At 36.3% G+C, this 18,969-nt stretch overlaps 3 protein-coding genes across 3 annotated transcripts; all 3 read right to left on the reverse strand.

Annotated features, from left to right (window-relative positions):
• Positions 1-792: 792 nt before the first annotated feature.
• Positions 793-3,874, reverse strand: vamp5 (vesicle-associated membrane protein 5). The gene is made up of 3 exons (XM_079870670.1): positions 3,591-3,874; positions 1,825-1,968; positions 793-1,177 (listed from the first exon to the last, which is right to left on the reverse strand). The coding sequence occupies exons 1-3, from the start codon at positions 3,594-3,596 to the stop codon at positions 986-988; spliced, it is 342 nt and encodes a 113-aa protein (XP_079726796.1). The 5' UTR covers positions 3,597-3,874; the 3' UTR covers positions 793-985.
• An 879-nt stretch (positions 3,875-4,753) lies between these two features.
• Positions 4,754-9,403, reverse strand: vamp8 (vesicle-associated membrane protein 8 (endobrevin)). Its single transcript, XM_079870671.1, has 3 exons — positions 9,197-9,403; positions 6,459-6,623; positions 4,754-6,066 (listed from the first exon to the last, which is right to left on the reverse strand). The coding sequence occupies exons 1-3, from the start codon at positions 9,221-9,223 to the stop codon at positions 5,887-5,889; spliced, it is 372 nt and encodes a 123-aa protein (XP_079726797.1). The 5' UTR covers positions 9,224-9,403; the 3' UTR covers positions 4,754-5,886.
• Positions 9,404-10,199: 796 nt separating this feature from the next.
• ncaph (non-SMC condensin I complex, subunit H) lies at positions 10,200-17,597 on the reverse strand. The gene is made up of 18 exons (XM_079870672.1): positions 17,476-17,597; positions 16,833-17,039; positions 16,653-16,737; positions 16,475-16,564; positions 16,256-16,373; positions 15,938-16,083; positions 14,231-14,420; positions 13,983-14,062; positions 13,655-13,857; positions 13,266-13,411; positions 13,017-13,123; positions 12,702-12,821; positions 12,426-12,533; positions 12,213-12,347; positions 11,973-12,083; positions 10,716-10,792; positions 10,537-10,612; positions 10,200-10,311 (listed from the first exon to the last, which is right to left on the reverse strand). The coding sequence occupies exons 2-18, from the start codon at positions 17,030-17,032 to the stop codon at positions 10,252-10,254; spliced, it is 2,052 nt and encodes a 683-aa protein (XP_079726798.1). The 5' UTR covers positions 17,033-17,039; positions 17,476-17,597; the 3' UTR covers positions 10,200-10,251.
• Between the last annotated feature and the right edge of the window lie 1,372 nt (positions 17,598-18,969).

The raw sequence follows: 18,969 nt of genomic DNA on the forward strand, positions 1-18,969 counted from the left end.
GTTTCTCATAATTCATATTTAGGCCAAAAATGTTACTATAATTGTGCACATTTAATAGTGCAAACGTTGGTCGTGTAACCCTGTCACTTTTACATGTGTATTGCTTTTGATACCTTGATACGTCCAATCTGCTCTTTCTACGTCAGTGCTTCAACCTTAACATTTCCACCAGGTGGCGTTTTACGTCCTCCACATTTTTGTTACACTGGACATGGTTAAAATGGTTAAAATCATTGTCCTTTTATTTTCAATTTCCTATTTTGACTGCACGATGACACACGACACCTGTCAAATGTGAACTCACTCAAGTCATTATAAAAGCTCTACGAGCATTATAAAAGAAAACAAATATAATACAGAAATAAATGACACATTGAGGAAATAAAAAAAGACAGATATGGTATATTTACATAAGAAACATTTATTTATTTATTTACAAATTTTTTGTTTCCACAATCAAACATATCCGATTAAACTCAACAGCTTGTTTGTAGAGACTCCCAAGACTTGAAATGGGTCAGATAAGAATTAAGAAAAGTTTGTTTTTAAGAACAAAAATGCTCTACTCCCTGACAAAGTCTAAACAATCTAACATGCTTTCCATGCTACATTTTAACCCTCTTTTGGCTCTGATTTATCCAATTTGTGGTTAAAATATGGCTTGTCCAACAAGAATCCATGTAAACGGTTAAAATTAATGCAGCATACTCTATGTGTGTTACCATTGAAAAATGAAAGTGAAAGCAGAAAAGATGGTGACACTATGGTACCATTTTTGTATCACCCACCACATTTATTTTTAGCATACTCTGGATAGTAAATTACATCAAAGACTTAACTTGTGCATTCAGTGATTTATGAAACTTCACTCTAACTTAGGCTACTTTAACAAAAGTACTAGAAACAAGATTTTCCAGGTGATATTCTGAGGCATTTTAAACACAACTTCACTCATCTTCTTGTCAGCTGGCCCATCTTCTAGCCATCATGGTGCTACTGTTGATCGTGTGCCTGGGGGTGTGTTTTGACTGTCCTCTCTGCTAATACTCACTGCCACAGCCACAATTATGCCAAGAACCACTGTAGCTACAACTGCAGCTATTATCACTTTGTACTTAATATTCTCCCAGCGCTTCTTCTGTTTCACTTTAGTCGCGGTCTTTGAGAATCCTTTGCTCTGAAAAAAAATAAAATAATAATACAACAATGTAATATTACCAAAAACATATATCTTAAAAAATTAGAACTGACTTCAACATTTTGAAAACAATAAAGGTCTGTTACAGAGACTCTTCATATGAAAAACAAGGAAAGGAAAAATATGTCTTTTGTAATGGGCACAAACTGGTTTTTTTTTTTTTTTTGTTGTTGTTATAATTAACTTTAATTATAATCTTTGTTTGAACCAGTAACACCAACATCACAATGTGCTCATTCCACATTCTTGCATGAAACCGAAGTGAACTTGTTGCCTTACCACATGGCACATCCTGCATAAACAGCCTGCCATACTATTACACAAGTTTTTGTTCATTTCGTAACAAAAGGAAATAGCTTTCTAAAATTAACATGGTAAACTAAAGTCAGGATGCAAATTGTACTCTTTTTTCCGTACACCCCACCTAGACACTATTAATAGACTCCAATAAGACATGCCTTTGCTTTCCCAATAAACACTTGAAATTCCGGAAACCCAGTTTATGGTCCTCAATGAGCCATAAAACATGTGACCATAGAATGAGTAAATAAGTAGGCATGTGCATGAATGAAATGATAGTTTATGTTGTTATTATTTAATAAATATCACACAAACTAAGGGTCCACCTGTTCCAGCAGTTGTTCCGCTCTGTTGTCCAGCTCCCCGAGTTTAACTGTTCGCTCTTCAGACTTGTTTAGGTTGTCCAGCATGATAAGTTTAACTTCCTCCACATTCTCCTGGGCCTGACGGAGGCGGTTTTGCCCATTCTCCTGGGGACAGATGAAATGGTTTATTAAGAAAGGCAAACATCCTCAACAAATCATACATTAGCATCCATACAGAGGTACTAGATGATATTGGATGTCCCACTAGATATTTAACACAAGAGAAATGCAATCAATGAACTATTAAAAGTTAAAAAGTGGCAATGTGGACGCCTCTCATCATAATGGCCTAAGAGTTCTGTTTACTCCAAGCACTGGGAAAGGAATTCTGGAACAGTGCCTCTGCTCTCTCACAGTTTAACAAGGAACAGCACAGGGGGGAGACAGACAAACTGTGCATTTCTAGAAGCCATTGCATCAAAACTCACAATGAGGCCTTTGTGAAAACAACATGGCTGAGTGCTATGAAATAGGGCATTTATAGATTGTGACCTTTCTGACATTGACAGTCTCTACAGCATCAGACATATCATTTGTATATCAGCTGATTCAGACTGTTGATTCCTCTCTTTGTGCTCAGAAGGATGCAAGTAACTTGAGGTCAAGGTTTAGTTGATGAGTGGCCCATCGTAGACGGGAAACTGTCAAGCAAAGATCAATGAAATGATTCATTTTACAGGAAACACCACTTATTTTTCATGCCATATCACAAAAGAACCATGGACAATGGAACAGTGATTCTCAAACGGTGTGTCACGGCCCAAAAGTGGGTCGCATGAGAAAAAACAATGCTAAATTCAAATACTAAAATGCAAGTACTAAAAAGGTTTATCAACTTTTAAAAGGGTCAGGGAGGAGAAACCCACCTATTTTGTTAACATATTGTTATAACAATAAACCAATGAATAAACTTCAATGTTTAATTTTAGGATAGATAGATAGATAGATAGATAGATAGATAGATAGATAGATAGATAGATAGATCTACACCTTTGAAATTAACAGTTATGAATAATCAGTTTATCATCACTCATGAACAGAAGACTACAGGATGCACATCTCTTTTTACATCCTTTCTTTGCCTTTTTCCTTCCTCTTTCATTGTGACTGTTATAATGAATATGGAATTTCCTTGAGACAAGGAAACCCTCTTGCTTTCAAATAAACAGTTGTGATGTTGTCATTTCAAGCTACCTGAGATGAACCAACAATAAGGGTTAAAGACCTTCTGGATGACATTCAAATGACACGTAACATGAAAAAAACAAAACAAGTTAGGCATATGTTTCAAATTCAAACAGCTCAAGAACTAAATGAAACTGTAAACCATAACCCGATGTAAAAAGTTGTGGTATCACTGTATCATATAGCCTACCTCAAATAAAGTGAATAGAGAGCTGCTACATATAGCCTGTCAAAAAAAATCGCTCAGTCATCAAAATTAAAGTTAATTTATAACATCACTTGCACAATTTACAGTGGCATACACATAATGAACCAAACTAAACGTGTTTGGACCACACCATTAATCTAAAAGGAACTGTTTGCGCCGTTTACATCGAGTTATCTGTATTTATTAAAGTTGCTGTTTGTTTATAAGTTGTGTATAACAATTTGCTTTTAAAAGTTCTTGAGCCTTTACATTGCCATGCTTTTACTTTAATATCTAATATAATAAATCTAATGACAGCGTAAGTACGAAAACGAAACAAAAAGACACAACTTACTGTCATTGTTTTATTCTGTCGCTTTACCACACCAGAAACTGTCACCGAATATACTGCATCTGAAAGAGACACCAGCAGCTGAAGAGAAAAAACAATACAAGCTCGATATCTATAAAAATGAATGCGGGTGTTATAGCAACTCCTCCAATCCAAGGATTTAAAGTTCTGCCTTGCTGCTGCAAAGAACGCCTCGCCTGTCTTTATCTACTGGGCGGGTATATCACACTGCGCAGCCGCATGGCAGTATGTAAACACCCAAGTCCTGACTTGCTAGTTGCTACTCTGCCTGCCAGTAACTTGTGAGATGTTCCTAATGTGCCCTTTCAAATAAATGCAAGCCAGTACTTGTATTGTAATGTATTCACAAAAAGTTTACAAAATCAAGCTGCCACAAAAAGAAGGTGTCCGATTCGAAAACATCATTATAATCAATCGATTATTTTTAAAGAATCAGTTAAACCGATTCACAAATCAATCATAATAGAAAACTTGTCACAGGAAATCTGATTCCTGAGGGAAAAGTGAGCTGCAGCTGGTGTAAGAAAAACAAGATAAATTCACAGCTGGGAAAAAAAAACTTGGCTTGAATGTACTTGCTCTTTTTAACCATGTTTTAATGTAGAGTTTGAGTGTGTAGAATACAATCCATTATTTACCTCTGGCTATGTCCATCACTTACATATACATCACATCACATACATCACTTAGTCCTTGGCAATTGCAATATCTAAAACTTGCATTTTGTCCCTCTCTTAGAGATGTACTGCATGCCAGATGGTGGACATGGGAAATTAAACACAAACCTAACAGTATTTGATAATTGTGTGCCATAGTCTATGTACATTTCAAATGAGAGGATTAAAAACATGTCATATCCATCATTAGTTTTATTGAGATCATATTTATTTACAAAAAATTGCATTTCCAGGCTGTTTACACTAATAAGATTCATATCCAAGGCACTTGATTGAGGTTTTAAAATGATCATTTGTAGATGACAAAAACTGAAATCGATTCAACGTTTTGATTACAAATTTTAAGTTTAAACATATGTCTTCGATTAAAAGGTTTGGGGGGGGAATAATACATACAGTATGATGTTAATGGAAGCTACAAGAGATACAGCATAAGGCTTTACATACATTCAAGTCATTCTGACTACATACAGATAAACAGACATACCTCTCCAAAGCAAAAGTGCATAAAGCTACTCAGCAGATTATAAGACCAGCCAACAAAAACTATTGCAAACTGAAAATGACACCACAGAGTCTAAAATATTCCTCCTTGCTCGTTTTCTATACAGTAAAAAGTTACGCTTTAGGTTAAGCTCCCACATGCGATAACAAATTATGATTACAGTACTGACTGCATGTGGTACAGTGCAAGTGTTACACTGCATATCAAATTCAATACAGTGATTTATGACGAGGATAGAACAAAATTGTGCTTTCTATTGTCAATCTAAATGGCCTTGTTCAGGTGCTCTTGTTTCATAAAAATCTTTCATTCAATCTATAAGAAGAAAATCTGTACCTCTGTTTTGAAGCTTGGGGAATTGCAAATTTCAGTAAACATTAAAGACAGGGAAAAAAAATCCAAACATCTTACAATATAATTACTTAATGAAAAGGTGTGTTTTGGATAATGCAACAGTTTTAAGAACACATTCTGGTTTGACCTTTTACAAATGACACACATAATCGTGGAGACGACAAAAGCACAGAGTACAAAATAGAGACACTTGGAGATCTAAAAGTATTCCATAATTACACATAATATATTATGTAATTTAATCTAACAGTCTTAAATATACATCATAGCTCAATAGAGAGAACTTTCACCCATTACCTTTTCTGATTCAATGCCAGTATATGATTATTTCAAGCATACCATCAGTATGAACAATATTGCCGTAATTGAAGTAATTAATTACAGTTGTGGCATTTTATCAGGCTTAAGAGAATCATAGGCAACCGAAGTGGCCATTAGGATGAAGTTTTAGGAGGTGAGAAGTACCGGTATGTAAGAAAATAGACAGCATTATTTCTATAGACTACTTAAAATCCTTCATTTCAATGTTTCAAAGCTGTCATAATGGAAGCTCCTCGTAATAAATGATACCATGAGATATGAAGGTATATGAGGGTATATGAGCAAAATGTGCAAAGAACGAGTATGTGTGTGTGTGTGTGTGTGTTATTATGTGTGAATTCTTGAAATTTTGACTGTTGGTATGTGGACATTGTTGCATATTTATGTATGTGTGTGTGTGTGTTTGTAACTGACAGAAATCCTAGGGTGGTGTCGTGGGAGGTTTGGGTGCGGGTGTACCGGTTGGGATCACACCAGTGGCAAGGAATATGATAATCAGCACAATGACAAGGACTATCACAACAATGAGCACAATCAGCTTCACGTTCTTCCACCAGTAAGCGCGAGCAACCTTCTGAGAGGTGTGCTTAAAGTTCTGGGCCTGAAAAGCAGAAAACAAAGACCAGTACAATGTCAACAAGTGTGGGACTACAGCCGCATACAGTAGCCTAATAGTTTGTTATGTTAGATTGATTTCTGAAGGATCATGTGACACTGAAGACTGAAGTAAAGGCTGCTGAAATTTAAAAAAACATTTTAAAATATATTCAAATAGAAAATGGTTATTTTAAATTGTAATATTATTTCACAATATTACTGTTTTTACTGTATTTTCTATCAAATAAATGCAGCCTTGGTGAGCGTAAAGGACTTCTTTGAAAAACATTAGAAAATCTTTCTGAACCCAAACGGTTGAATGGTTGTGTGTAGTAAAAACAGTGTGCCAGGCTTAGAGCTGTAATATGTGATAAGAAACAAAGTTTTTAGACTCACCCCAGCTTGCAGGTCTTCAGATTTGCCCATCAGATCATCCAGTCTTTCTCCACGGGCCAGGATCCGATCGACATTCTGGGTCATAATGTCCTTGACCCCGTCCACTTGAGACTGTAGAGATTTAACTGGATCCACCTCCTGTGAAGACTCTCCTTCTCTCGGCTCCTGCACTCAGAAGAATTAAAAACCAAATCATGATCAAAATGGCACAAGCACACAGTTATGCAAAATAACTCACATTGTTGTCAAAAAGAGAAATGGAAGGCAGCAAAAATCTCTACGAGATAGAAACTCATCATGATAAAGCAGTTTGAAAAGAGACTGGAACGTTTGTAAAAAGTACTGTTGCGCAACAGCCAGCATTATATCTGGCCCATAAATATAAATTATAGCATGTAAGGTTTATAATTCTGCAGAAAAAACATATATTATTTGCAAAAACTTAAATAAAATAGCCTAGATCTGCAAGCATACGTTATTGTGGTTCATGCTAAAAAATATATATTATGTATTATTTAGCAAGCCTGTAAGCACCTAAATCAGAGTGGATTACAGAACTTTACAAAACTAAGTTTTTTTTCAGATAGCATAATTTACCATAAAAATCTAGTGTCTTTAACGTTTATAACTGTTGTAGTGCCACCTATCGTCCAATCTCCATAAAAGTTTACATGCTTTTTTAGAGTTATGTGTTGCATGTTGTTACCAAGTTTTTTAAAGTTCTGAGGATTCTGTTTAGGAATTATAAGATTTTTTTTGGGGCACATTTCATCACCCATATTTTTAATGACCCAGTTATAACCATTTAAATACTATGTTTTTGATAATTATTGATCTAGACTACAGTAAGTTTGTTGAGGATGATCAAAAAACCTACAGCTAGTTCACAAAAGTTTTTTTTAGATGTAGATGTAATGATTTAATTGACACAGCAGTGGTTTTTCAGTATGAGGAGATCTAACATATGATATGAATAATCATATCGGCCCACCACTGGAAGAATGTAAGAATGTGCAAAAAATTGCAAAATATGTAATCATTTATGTAAAATGTGTGATAATGTCAAAACCCTATATTTACAATAAGAGTTCAGCACTTCATACTTGACCCCCTAATAAAACATAATAGTGTCTTTATGACTTTTATGTATGTGTCTTGAATATATGGAGACAGCTGCATTTCATTATTCTGATTTAAGGGAATTCATGATTTAAGCAATTAAAAACATACAGTAATTGCTACAATGCAGTACTGTCTATCTCTATATTTAAAAAAAAGACTTAACAATAAAAATAACTATAAGACATCATTTATTTCATACCATGATCAGACAGCTATTATAAAAAACTGCTCAGTAATGCCTTTAGATAATGATTAGGCATGACACCTTAAGTGTGATATTGACAAAAGCAATATAAAAAGAAGCTTTACCACATTCACACATCTAAACACCAACTGTCAAATGCAGTGCAAGAACCTTATAGCCGTCTTTTGCATTGTTCTCTGTGTCATTTGGGCATGTTTAGTCATGCTAAACACCTTTAAGCGCTCTTGCACTACTGATACTTCATAAACAAAAGGTGTTACCAGGAAACCAAAAGCAAAGCTGCGTCACTACCTGTCCAACCCTTTCCATTCAAGTCAATGGGAGTTGGTGTCACAAGGCCTGCAGAATGGCAGAAAGCTATTAGGTGACATCATTGTGGAGAAATGGTTCCATGTGATATCTATCTATGTGATATGGCAACAACATAATAAAAAGTATGTATGCACCTGGTTATTATATGATTTACCAGTGTGCATTTGTTTTGAAAGTCTTTAGATAAGCTTTCTAAACTGCTTTACCATTAAGACTGGAAAAAATGTCCATAATTATAAGAACAACAGTCTTAAACTCGATCTTTCTTACTCGTTGTACTATAAAACCAAGGAAAAACATATTCTTGCTTCCTTGAAGTCCGTCTAATACCAGTCTCTAAATGTTTTCAAGAACAAGCCAACTTATAATTGAATACAAGTCAAGTTCAGTAATTCAGAATACTGTCAACGAACCACAGTGAAACATATACAAATAGGATGTCGAAATGATATGCGGTACTGTTGAAATTGATAAACAAAACAAATGGTTGACAGTCGATCAACTTGATTTGAAGCAAACTAGCATGAGGATCTCACACTTCTGGTTTACTTCAACAGTCAACAGGGCACGTGTGAAGTGTGAAGTGATCAGCACATTTGCTAACTGTAGTTTAAACATATCTAAACCAAGTAACGTTAACCATGCAAAAAGTGTTGAGTTCAACTGTCGGTTTTGTAACCAGTTATGCTTCACAGCTCAAGGTAAATTCCAATCCATCTATGTAAACAAATCTGTACAACAAAGTTGCAATACAAATTGGATAAAGCTTAAGCATCAAAGTATTATTTAAACAGCACAATTTGTTTTAGTAATCCAAGCAAAATGTCGACGTTAACTGACAACAGGAAGGTAGAAACTAACGAAGTATAACTTGAAAAACAAGCTTCGCCCTGTTTTGAGTATGTCAACTTACATCAACCGGTAAAAAATTCAACAAAAAAAAATATCAACTTGTTCTAGTGGAAACTTTTGCAGCACAAAAAAAAAAAACAATTGCTTACACGGATAACGATAGTAACTGAGTTCACACAGTTAAGTTAGTCAGTCTACTTTTGAAGTCAACAAGCACCTGCTGACTATCGTTCAGGTCACAACTTACCGTACTATTTGGATCACCCATCCCCATGATTTCAATTTGATGTTTTTATTTACTCCACGAAAAAAACAATTACAATATCTTTTGGAGTTCAAATGTTGGTAACTGTTTCTTCGAATGACCAACAGATGAACACCGTGTCAACACTTCCTGGTCTCTAATTCATTCTCTTCCTCCAGCCGCGATGATTTGGCTTTGGCCCACCTCTGTAGGGCCACTCCCCATAGCATCCTCCAGAGGGCGCTGCGAGGTTCATGACGCATATAAACACCTGTAAGGCGAGACTATTATCAAGCCATCAACATTTCAGGTATGAGAAGATTGTTCTGGTAAGGCCAGACAGGCTTGTGACTTTTTCTAAAATTACTGATATGTGATTAAACTCAGTGTACTTTATGTAATTAATGTTTGTTTTTAAGTAGTTTTTTAACATGCTTGACATTATTAGGGCAAAACAATTAAGACTCCTAGGCACGAAACAGTAAACTCTTTTCTTCCACCAAGGAAACAATTGGGTCCACCTAAATGCTTCTGGCATTACATGTATTCATGCAAAACATTACACCATTCCGAAATGACATCATTCTAGACACAAAACAATATATACAAACAGATAATAAAGAATTACCCAACAATACTTTAAGAACTTTTATTTATCAAAATCAGATGTAGAATATACATCTAAAAGAAACCTCATAGTTATAAAATGAATTTCACAATTTAAATAAAACATCTTTAAAAAAGTGACATTGACTGCATTAACTTCACATTTACTTTTAATGAGGCTGCTAAACAGATCTTAAAAGCAATCATATTATGCACTGCACACTGCTGTTTTTTTCCCCCTAGTTCATGCTTTTGACATTTTTCAGTTTCACTCAAATAATTCTGTGGTAGTTTCCTGTACAACGTTTTTAACATGATCCTGACATCATCTTTCTCTCGACTATATTGTTTTGGCCCCACATGGGTATTTTACAAACTGGATTTACATTTTGGTAACAAAAAAAACTAAAAAAAAACCTTCTTTTTTTTACAAAAAAGATTTGTATCAGTTTTCAGTGTCCTTGTTTAATGATGATATCGGTCATGCAGTCAATCTTGTGCAGCTCCAAGTTCTGTTGATGAAAGAACAGCTTTTAAATTTACAGCAACCAAATGTTCTGATGCATCATGAGATCACAATTAATTGTGCATGCAAGTTACAAAATATTCAGTGCATACTAATGCAAGACAAGTAGATCTTTAAACATAATAAACAACATGCTAATACAGAATTTTAAACAAACGTCCATCTACAGTAGATTTTGAAATCATTATATATAGCAGAAAGTAGAACTCACTTTCTCATTAGCCAAGTGCAGAAGGGCCACAAAAGCCAACGGTACTGAGAGATTGGTAGCCATGGTGGAGGGAAGCCTGGTGGGGCAGGATAGAGAAATTAATGTACAGTACATGCATGAAAATTTTCAATCCTAAGACTATTAGATACATAGCACCAGGCCTTTTAAAAAAACTGTACCTTTGTACAAGATTCCTGACAGACTGGCTGAATGATTTTTCTCCAGGTACTTCTGTTGTCTCCTCACATTCCACCTGCTGTAAATGGTAAAAGCAATAAGTCATTAAAACATTTTTTTAATCAAATGACCACAAGAAATGCTGAACAACAGAACAAAGTAAAAAAAAAAATTGGGTGTGGTTTGTGACAGTGTTTAAAAATGTGTCAAAATGAGTTTTATCTAACCAAGAATGAGCTCCAAGATTAAAGGTAAGTTCACACCAACAACTATAAAGATAGTGAAAAAAATATAGTTCTAAAAATCTTTCAAAATATAAAAGAATAGCAGAGTCTATACCACAGCTATAATGATACAGAGGAATGATATCGTTGGGATCATTTTCAGAACCTTAAGCCTTTTTTAGCCCGTAAGGATTCAGAAAAGGTTATTCATATTCATAATATTCACTCGATTAGACTACTACAACTCGCTTTATCAAAAAATATTTTTGGACAGATTACAGATGGTCCAAAACGCGACCGTAAGATTGTTGACAGGTACTCGGAAATATGACACTACACTCTGGTTAACCGTTGCACTGGTTAACAGTTAATTTCAAGATTTTTCAATGTTTGTTTTTAAATCTTTGATACAGCCCCTCCGTATATTGCTAGTCTGATTCACGTTCACAAGTCAAAGAGATTAATATAACATACGCAAAAACTTCTACATGTTCTTAGGTTTAAACCAGAGGTGAGCTTGCTTTTGCGGTAGCCGCCCCAAGGCTATTGAACATTATATTAGACAATCATCAACTATGAGTACATTTAAAAACATTTTTACATTAGCTTTTGATCGTGTATGAGTGACAAGGCATTGTTGCCACAGTACTCAGTGTCTTAGGTTTTTTCTTGAATGCTTTTTTGCAGATGTCTGATGCCTTTTCTAAATTTTGTTTTATTATTTCAGTATATTATACAGCACTGTGGTCAACACTGTTGTTTTATTATGTGCTTTATAAATGAATTGGATTATTGAAAACACTAATTATCGGCCCTGCCTTCAGTGATCTGAATGACAAATTAATAAAGGAAAAGAAAACAGTTTTGTGAGAAAAGAGGTTTACTGTTTAATTACTAAAATGTGATTACTATTTCAGTTCTATGTTCTATTTACTAGTTCAGTATGCAAACGGTAACTTCTAACCTTACCCATAAAGATGCTGAAAAAGGTAAATAAAAGAGCTTCACTAAGGTCAGAAAGATACAGTTACAAACCTTGTCTGGTTTTTCAGGACTTTCTGTTAGGAGACCCCACATAGTGGTCTTCAGCTTCTTCATGTCCATCTTCTTGGCCATTTTGGCATAGTTTATCTCAATAGTGTTTACCTAGATAAGCAAACAATTAATGAGTTATCTATTCAAAACTACTGAAATAAAAACTAATAATAACTGACAAATAACAAAGAAAATCTCAGTGTGTAGCATAGTAACCCAATATCTGTCCTCTCATCTTACCTTGTGAGGCTCAGGGACAAGACAGTCTTCTCCGTATGTAGAGATGTCATCTGTGTCCAGAGAGAAAGGGGTCGGTCGGTCTGTGTGGGAATCATCAGATCCTCCAAAACCTTCAGCATCCTCACTGTCCCCTTCCTATTCACAGAAACCACTAACAGTTAAAAGACCGTCTCCATGCCAAGCTATGACACGTAACAGTAGTGTTTAGTGTACCTGAAGACCAGGACAGAAGTTGGCTGTGTCATTGGCGTTGTTGTAATCATACTCTCCTATGTCCCCACCCAGCTCTCCCGATAATCTCTTCTTTCCTTCTGCACTGAACTAAAGTGGGGAAAATAAATTTGTCAAATTTGTAAGATGAACAAAAACCAATCCAGCAGTCAATCTCTTATACAGCATTATTCTAATGATGTTGAAGATTTGCCACAACCAAAATGCTGAAGTGCACATAGTAATACAGACAGGAATATTAAACATTCATGCTCTTACTGTGTTGGTGGGTTTGAGGCTGAGCTGTGACAGGTTACTGGGTGGATACTGGAAGTCTGCTGGAAGTGTGGTTTTCTTATTGCTGCTGTTCAAAGCCGATTTACTGATAGTGGTTGCTGCCTGGAAATAAGTTTTTATAATAATAATTTATAATAAGTATTTATTTGTCAAATTGTCACCGATTAATCTGCTCCTGACTACTACAAGGTTTGAAAGTTTTTGGTAGAGGGATTAAAAAACATTGTATGAACTGCTGTTATGAAGCGTTTGTCCATTATGGAAGTCATGAAAATTAGTAAGTAAACAGGAACTTACTCTAGTTGTTCGAAAGTAATTGTGAAAGTTGATATCTCCTTTAAAGTCAATAACGAGAGGGTTTTTTGGTGCTCGTTTCCGAGGTTCTTTGTCTGGTTTGTGATCCTCTACAAAGGATAAATTAGAAATTTAATGGGACAACCACTAAGAACAATAGAGAATGCAATATTAAAAATTAAATTAAGAAAGCAATAAAAAAATAAAATAATCATTTATAGTTAAACACTCCTAGGCTAGTCGATGACTTACGCTTATGTCCAGGTTTGAAGAGCCAGTAGCCGGGTCCGACCCAAGTGGCCATGGTCCTGGGACTGAAGTATGAGTACTCTCTGGGCTGATCAGACAACTGCAGACACATGGTGGTAATATCCACCTCGCCAATAGGAATAACACCTCTGTCAATAATGCAAATACACCTCACAGTGAATGGATATACAAAAACAGAAAATATTTTTTTTTATTCAGAGACATAAAATACAACACAAAATATAGTAGCTAGCTAAGGTCAAGCTTAGGTCTTTGGGATGAAAATGCACAATATCAAACCACCGCAAATATTCACCTATTGTGAAGCAGAGCCTGTTTGTAACTCAAAAATTAGCAAACACTTTGGTGCAATACATTTCGTAAATACTAACCGTCCTTTCTGGGGGCTCTTTGAACAAGCTTCTCTGTGTTCCTTAAACTCCTCACAGTCTTCTGGCCTGCCCTCATCTACGTCTGCATCAAAATTATCCCCAAAATCTGGACCGTCATCATCATCTGGCTCGATGTCTGCATTGACGTCGAATGCATGCTCTCCCTGCTTCATCTTCTCAAGCAGCTGGTTGAGGTTTGTGGTCTATATTGACAACATGAAAGATGATCACATCAATATAAAACACACTTAATATTGCCCAAATTGTTGAATTGCTGTGTATATGGACAACATATTGAGGCTTTAAATAGTCATCAAAACAGTCTCACCTGCTCAGGAGTCCATCTAGTAAAAGAGAAATCCTCTAAGGATGGACAAATTGGCCTGTCCTCTAATGTCTTCAGATGACCTGGAAGAATCAAAAAGGTATGATTCAATAGACTCACATTGCCAAACGACTGTAACTCTCAACACATCCGGAAACATTTAGATTATGAATACTGAATATTGCTCCGTGAACCCAAGAGTAAACTGTCCTGTAACTTGGAACAGAGTGTGATGTGCAAAGCCGGTTTACCTGTAAATGGTGAGGCAGGAACGTTCTGATGGGGCACCTGCACAGGAGGTGGCTGTGTCTTCAGCAAGGTCATATGTGAAGGAAAGCGCAGCTCACAGCGACTGTCCTCACTGAAGAGCACAGAGAGGAACACTCCTGCTGTACTGTTCTCATCAAAGGAAGCAGCCATGCGCTGGAACATGGGGTCCACCTGCACAAAGAATGCTTTAGGACAGGTCTTCCTGTAGGTTCTTACGCCACATGCTTTATGGGGTTCTCACAACATAAATCATCTTGTTTAAAACATTAAAGAAACAGTTTTCAGTATATGTACCATCTAGAAAATCTCAACTGCTTAATTGTTATATTGTGAAAAATTATAAACTATATCAACCAGCGATATATTTAGTTAATCGTAAATCCTATGATCCTACATTACCTGGATTCATAGCATTCAAAATGTAACTATATTATCACTCAGCTCTTTATATAAAGTTGAATAAATAAGCATGTTCAACTTTATCCATATACATACAGTATACTCACGTAGGGCGATATATACAATACAGGGAGGGCTGTACAGTGCAACATATGTCGAGTATGAATGAAATAGGTATTACATTGCGCGTGTACTCACTAATGCTCTCAATACATTATTTTGGGTTAAAAAACAGGAAAGAAAGAATTTTCTCTCTGGTTTAGAGAAGTGTACGGTAGTTTTTTCCTCTCTCAGTGGATGCATAAGATTTCCTGTCAAAAATTAAGAAATTACCGTCAGAATTTTTTTTTATCATAATGTTATATTTTACATTGGACCTTTCTAATGATTTTCTGTAAAATATAATGATCATAATAATTGTTATGCAAACAAGCATGTTGATCGTTATTTGTGCAGACTGACCAAGTAGGGTATAAGTTAACCTCATGGAAACTTTTAAATGTGAAAGTAAGAAATTGATCGATGGAAAGAACTTAATAATTAAAGAGACATGTTTGCTAAAGAAATAAACCAATTAAAATCCATTTGTGTGGTGTGGCTTTTGTTTTCATCGTTAATTGGTAATCTAATTTGCATTCCCTCTGAAAAACAAGCGTTCTAGCGCGAAAATGTTGCCTATAAATAGTGTTGCGCACCTTCTTATCAAATTCACATTATCAACCGCTCCTCTATTTTGCTTGGGAACTAATGTGGTCGGAAACAAAGTTTACTTGACTGCGTTCTCTAGAATCCTCTCAAGCGGAGAACTTCTTTTTTTTTTTTGGTTGCCACCGAACTGCGTCATAGCTCATTACCATATAGTTGACATGACTTCAACTCTCCTCGACGCCCTCACCGTTCAAGACGCACCGGGCCGTCCTCGCCGGAGCTCACCACCGGCTCACATTGAAAATGAATGACTTCCGGACACTTTGGCGCTGTCACACGGTGGTGTGAACGCACAGTAATTATGTGGCCTTTGCTACAAAACTTTCAACCTCTGTAGTATCAGTGCTATGTGCAAAAAAAGTTAACGTACAGCCCTGCTATATAGCAAATCTCAACTGCTTGATTGATTGTATCATCACAAAAGATAAACTATATTATCGCCCAGCTCAATTCCGCTAAAAGAAACTATAAGGCATAAGGATATTACCAACATTAAAGCTGATTTAAAACAATGTGTATTGTGAAAAGTGCTACACACTTTTTTTTTTTACTTGACTCAATCACACTCGGATATTATTCACCTCACACTTCATCTCTGATTCAGAGAGATTGATGTTATTGAGGTTCTGCTCCACTGTCTTCTTCTGAGGTCTTTTCTTAGTCTGTTTAGCAGCCACCTGCTCTCCCTGACCGCCCTCGGCTACTGCCTCCTCGATACCATCTTGACCTGAAATGAGATGGGATTTAAAACTGTGCAGGGTCCTGAGAGGGAATGACACCACCAGTACACCATGAAGACAATGATCGCATGACACTCTCTGACCAATCTGACCTACAGCACAAGCCATCTTTGTTTTTTGTAACATGTCAGCAGATCCATAACTTGAATATCTACTTACTCTCTTTTGGTTTGGTCTCAGAGCCCAAGCCTCCCAGAACTCTGTAAGCATCAGCGTGGACCGCATCCACCCTCACTGCATAGATTTTTGTGCTGGCGTCCAGGGTGCCCGCTGCCACCTAGATCAACACACAAACAAACAGTTACAATATCATAATTTCCAATAATGCATGTCATCTTTGTCGAAGTGGAGCTAAATACAAATTCGGCAGGTTTCTACCTTGAAGTTGAGCTCTGAGTCCTTCTGCTTGAGAATGTCTGCCATGTAATCAATAAGGTGCAGACCAAATGCATTTTTTGTGGTAATTTTCTGCAAAAGGAAGGTGACAAGTAATAGCCCTGTTGCATTTTCAGGAAAATGCTGACAATAAAGTCAGCATACATCGATTTTAACTCACATTTTCAGTGGAAAGTTTAATGCAGGTTGAATAATGCTCAGATATCTGTGCTGATGACAGCTTAGGGACAGCAGCGGGTGTAGAACTACGGAGAAAAAAACAACAAGATTGTACATTGTGCCGTCTTACTTAGTTTTGTTTTTGTATTTTAATGGAGCTGAGAACGGGGTTTCAACCAACCTGTGGCTACCGGCCTCGTTGATAGAGTCGGTCACTCCGATGACTTTGGATCTGCGTCTTTGACGTCTCTCCTGTTCATCGTCGTTTCCCTGAATGTTATCCAGCAGAGGTGTGCTGGTGGCTGACAGAGCGGCTTTGTGTCCTATTGCCGGGGACGACCACTGCCGTGGCCGGGAGGTCGGAGTACTGAATGCGCTCATTACGAAACTATGGGCCAATATTGATCTGTCATATATCCATACACCACTAATATGCAGCTATTTCCATTAAGTGCAGTCTGCTAAATAGTGCATTTGTTAAAACGTTAACTTCAACACAAGTAAATCCAGAGATATTGCCATGTAAACAAAGTCAAGTAACGTTAGGCTAACGTTTATTTAGCTGCTTAAAATGAGCAAACGAATAGCAAACAAACATGTCAACAATAAACGTTACATAAGAACAGAAGTTTATATCCCCAGAGCTAATTTCCAAAAGCGAAATTCATAACTTAACGTTACATGTAAACACTTCAGTTTAGCCTTTTATGAACGCATGTTAGCTAGCGCTAAACACACTTCTGAAAACATAACAGATCAAATTATACACTGTGGCTTTGAAACCGTATCTCAGATGAAGTACAAACAACAGAAGTCCCAATTACCTGCGATGAACTGATGATTTATAAGCAGTAAGTTATAAGTTAACTGATCCAAACTTTTTTTATTCCGCCTGTTCAGACGACCATTTGAAAATTAGCGCCCAACGGTTACACGCGTCATCAATGATGTCATACGTGCAAACGTAAAAGTCAGATTGTGCGTTTTATCAAATAAATGTACGTTTTATAATTGTATTCCCAAAATAACTTATTATGGAATAAAATAATCAATAAAGGTCAGTAATATGTGTTTTTATGACATTTAATTGATAATATAATATATTTGTTTTCTTAAATTGGTCAAATTCATTAAGTTAAACCTGAATTATAAAATATACCTAAAGTAATGTTATTGAACAAAGAATTTTATTTAATTTCTACGTATTTCAAAAAGGTAATACTGGAATTCGACATTAAATGAACTGCGTAGACCTAGACCATAGATATGCATACGTAGATTTCTCATTCGACCGCTCCAGACACGTAGGAGCGCCCGCCATCTTGCAACGGTCAGCGTGTTTCGACACTTACAGTAGAAGAATCAATGATGTCACATCATTGCGCAGCTGCTGGTTGTGAAACTGCCGATATTTAAATTCCCGAAGAAATGGGATAACCTTTTACAGGTAACGAGGTGAGAATGTGTTGGTTTGTGTTTTTATCAGGTTTTTATATGTATTAGGTCTAACTCAATGCATGTTTTTTTTACTATGTAACTTGCTTCAATGCGGCGGCCGCTAATGAGGTATCTATGAGTATATATCTATGGACATAGACTTATAAAAACTAACGGATTTCTTGTTGTCCACTAGATGGCACTAAAGTCGCAGAAAATGTGATGCATTGCCGTTGACTAATGCAAAGGCGGACAACCAGTTTCCAAGCCTAATATGTCTGTTGGCAGTCTGGTCCTGAAGGTCATTACTTTGCTGAAAAATTGCTTGCTGCCTAAGATTATATACAATTTAGTCTCAGTCTTGTAAAAAAGATCGTGTAATTTTTACCTGCATAGCGTAAATAAATTAACGATGGCTATTGATGTGGTAGACACCTAATTGAAGTGACATGGGTTTAATTTAAAAAGACAGTTGTGTCGGTGAGGAAATGGAATTTCCATCGAAATCTTTTTTATTGGATTGGACTGGAGTCGTGGATAAAAGCACATCTGCTCAGTTTACCTCTATTTAACAGCACTGTAGATAAAAGAGTTTTATCTAGCCTATTGCACCTTGAAGTCTGAATAACCTGGCTGGATAAGAGGCAAAAACCTGTGGTTACTGTGATAGGCCTATATTTTAAATGGACTGCTCGTGGAATCGAATCAAGAGAATATCTTCCTCCAAAACTGGAAAACCAAACAGGCTGGAGAGGGAGATTGCACATGCCCCGTGTAGCCTTTATCATTAACTATGGCATTTGCACAAGCACATATACGTTAAATGTCAGTAGACGGCTTTTCGGCTGATCGTGAATGAATTTGCTGATAATGCAGCTGAG

This window comes from Squalius cephalus, assembly GCF_949319135.1.
Source record: "Squalius cephalus genome assembly, chromosome: 5".
NCBI classification, from domain to species: domain Eukaryota; kingdom Metazoa; phylum Chordata; class Actinopteri; order Cypriniformes; family Leuciscidae; genus Squalius; species Squalius cephalus.

What these genes read in the sequence shown, in the direction of transcription:
- vamp5 (XM_079870670.1), bottom strand. An exon ending in CGGAACAACTGCTGGAACAG is followed by an intron (nt 1,178 to 1,824) that starts GTGGACCCTTAG and finishes ATTTTTTTTCAG; the next exon opens with AGCAAAGGATTCTCAAAGAC.
- ncaph (XM_079870672.1), bottom strand. Translation starts at nt 17,032, where the DNA reads ATGAGCGCATTCAGTACTCCGACCTCCCGGCCACGGCAGTGGTCGTCC. An exon ending in AACGAGGCCGGTAGCCACAG is followed by an intron (nt 16,738 to 16,832) that starts GTTGGTTGAAAC and finishes TTTTCTCCGTAG; the next exon opens with TTCTACACCCGCTGCTGTCC. An exon ending in TGCACTTGGCTAATGAGAAA is followed by an intron (nt 10,312 to 10,536) that starts GTGAGTTCTACT and finishes TTTCATCAACAG; the next exon opens with AACTTGGAGCTGCACAAGAT.
- vamp8 (XM_079870671.1), bottom strand. Translation starts at nt 9,223, where the DNA reads ATGGGGATGGGTGATCCAAATAGTACG. An exon ending in TGGGTGATCCAAATAGTACG is followed by an intron (nt 6,624 to 9,196) that starts GTAAGTTGTGAC and finishes TTCTGAGTGCAG; the next exon opens with GAGCCGAGAGAAGGAGAGTC. An exon ending in CTGAAGACCTGCAAGCTGGG is followed by an intron (nt 6,067 to 6,458) that starts GTGAGTCTAAAA and finishes TCTGCTTTTCAG; the next exon opens with GCCCAGAACTTTAAGCACAC.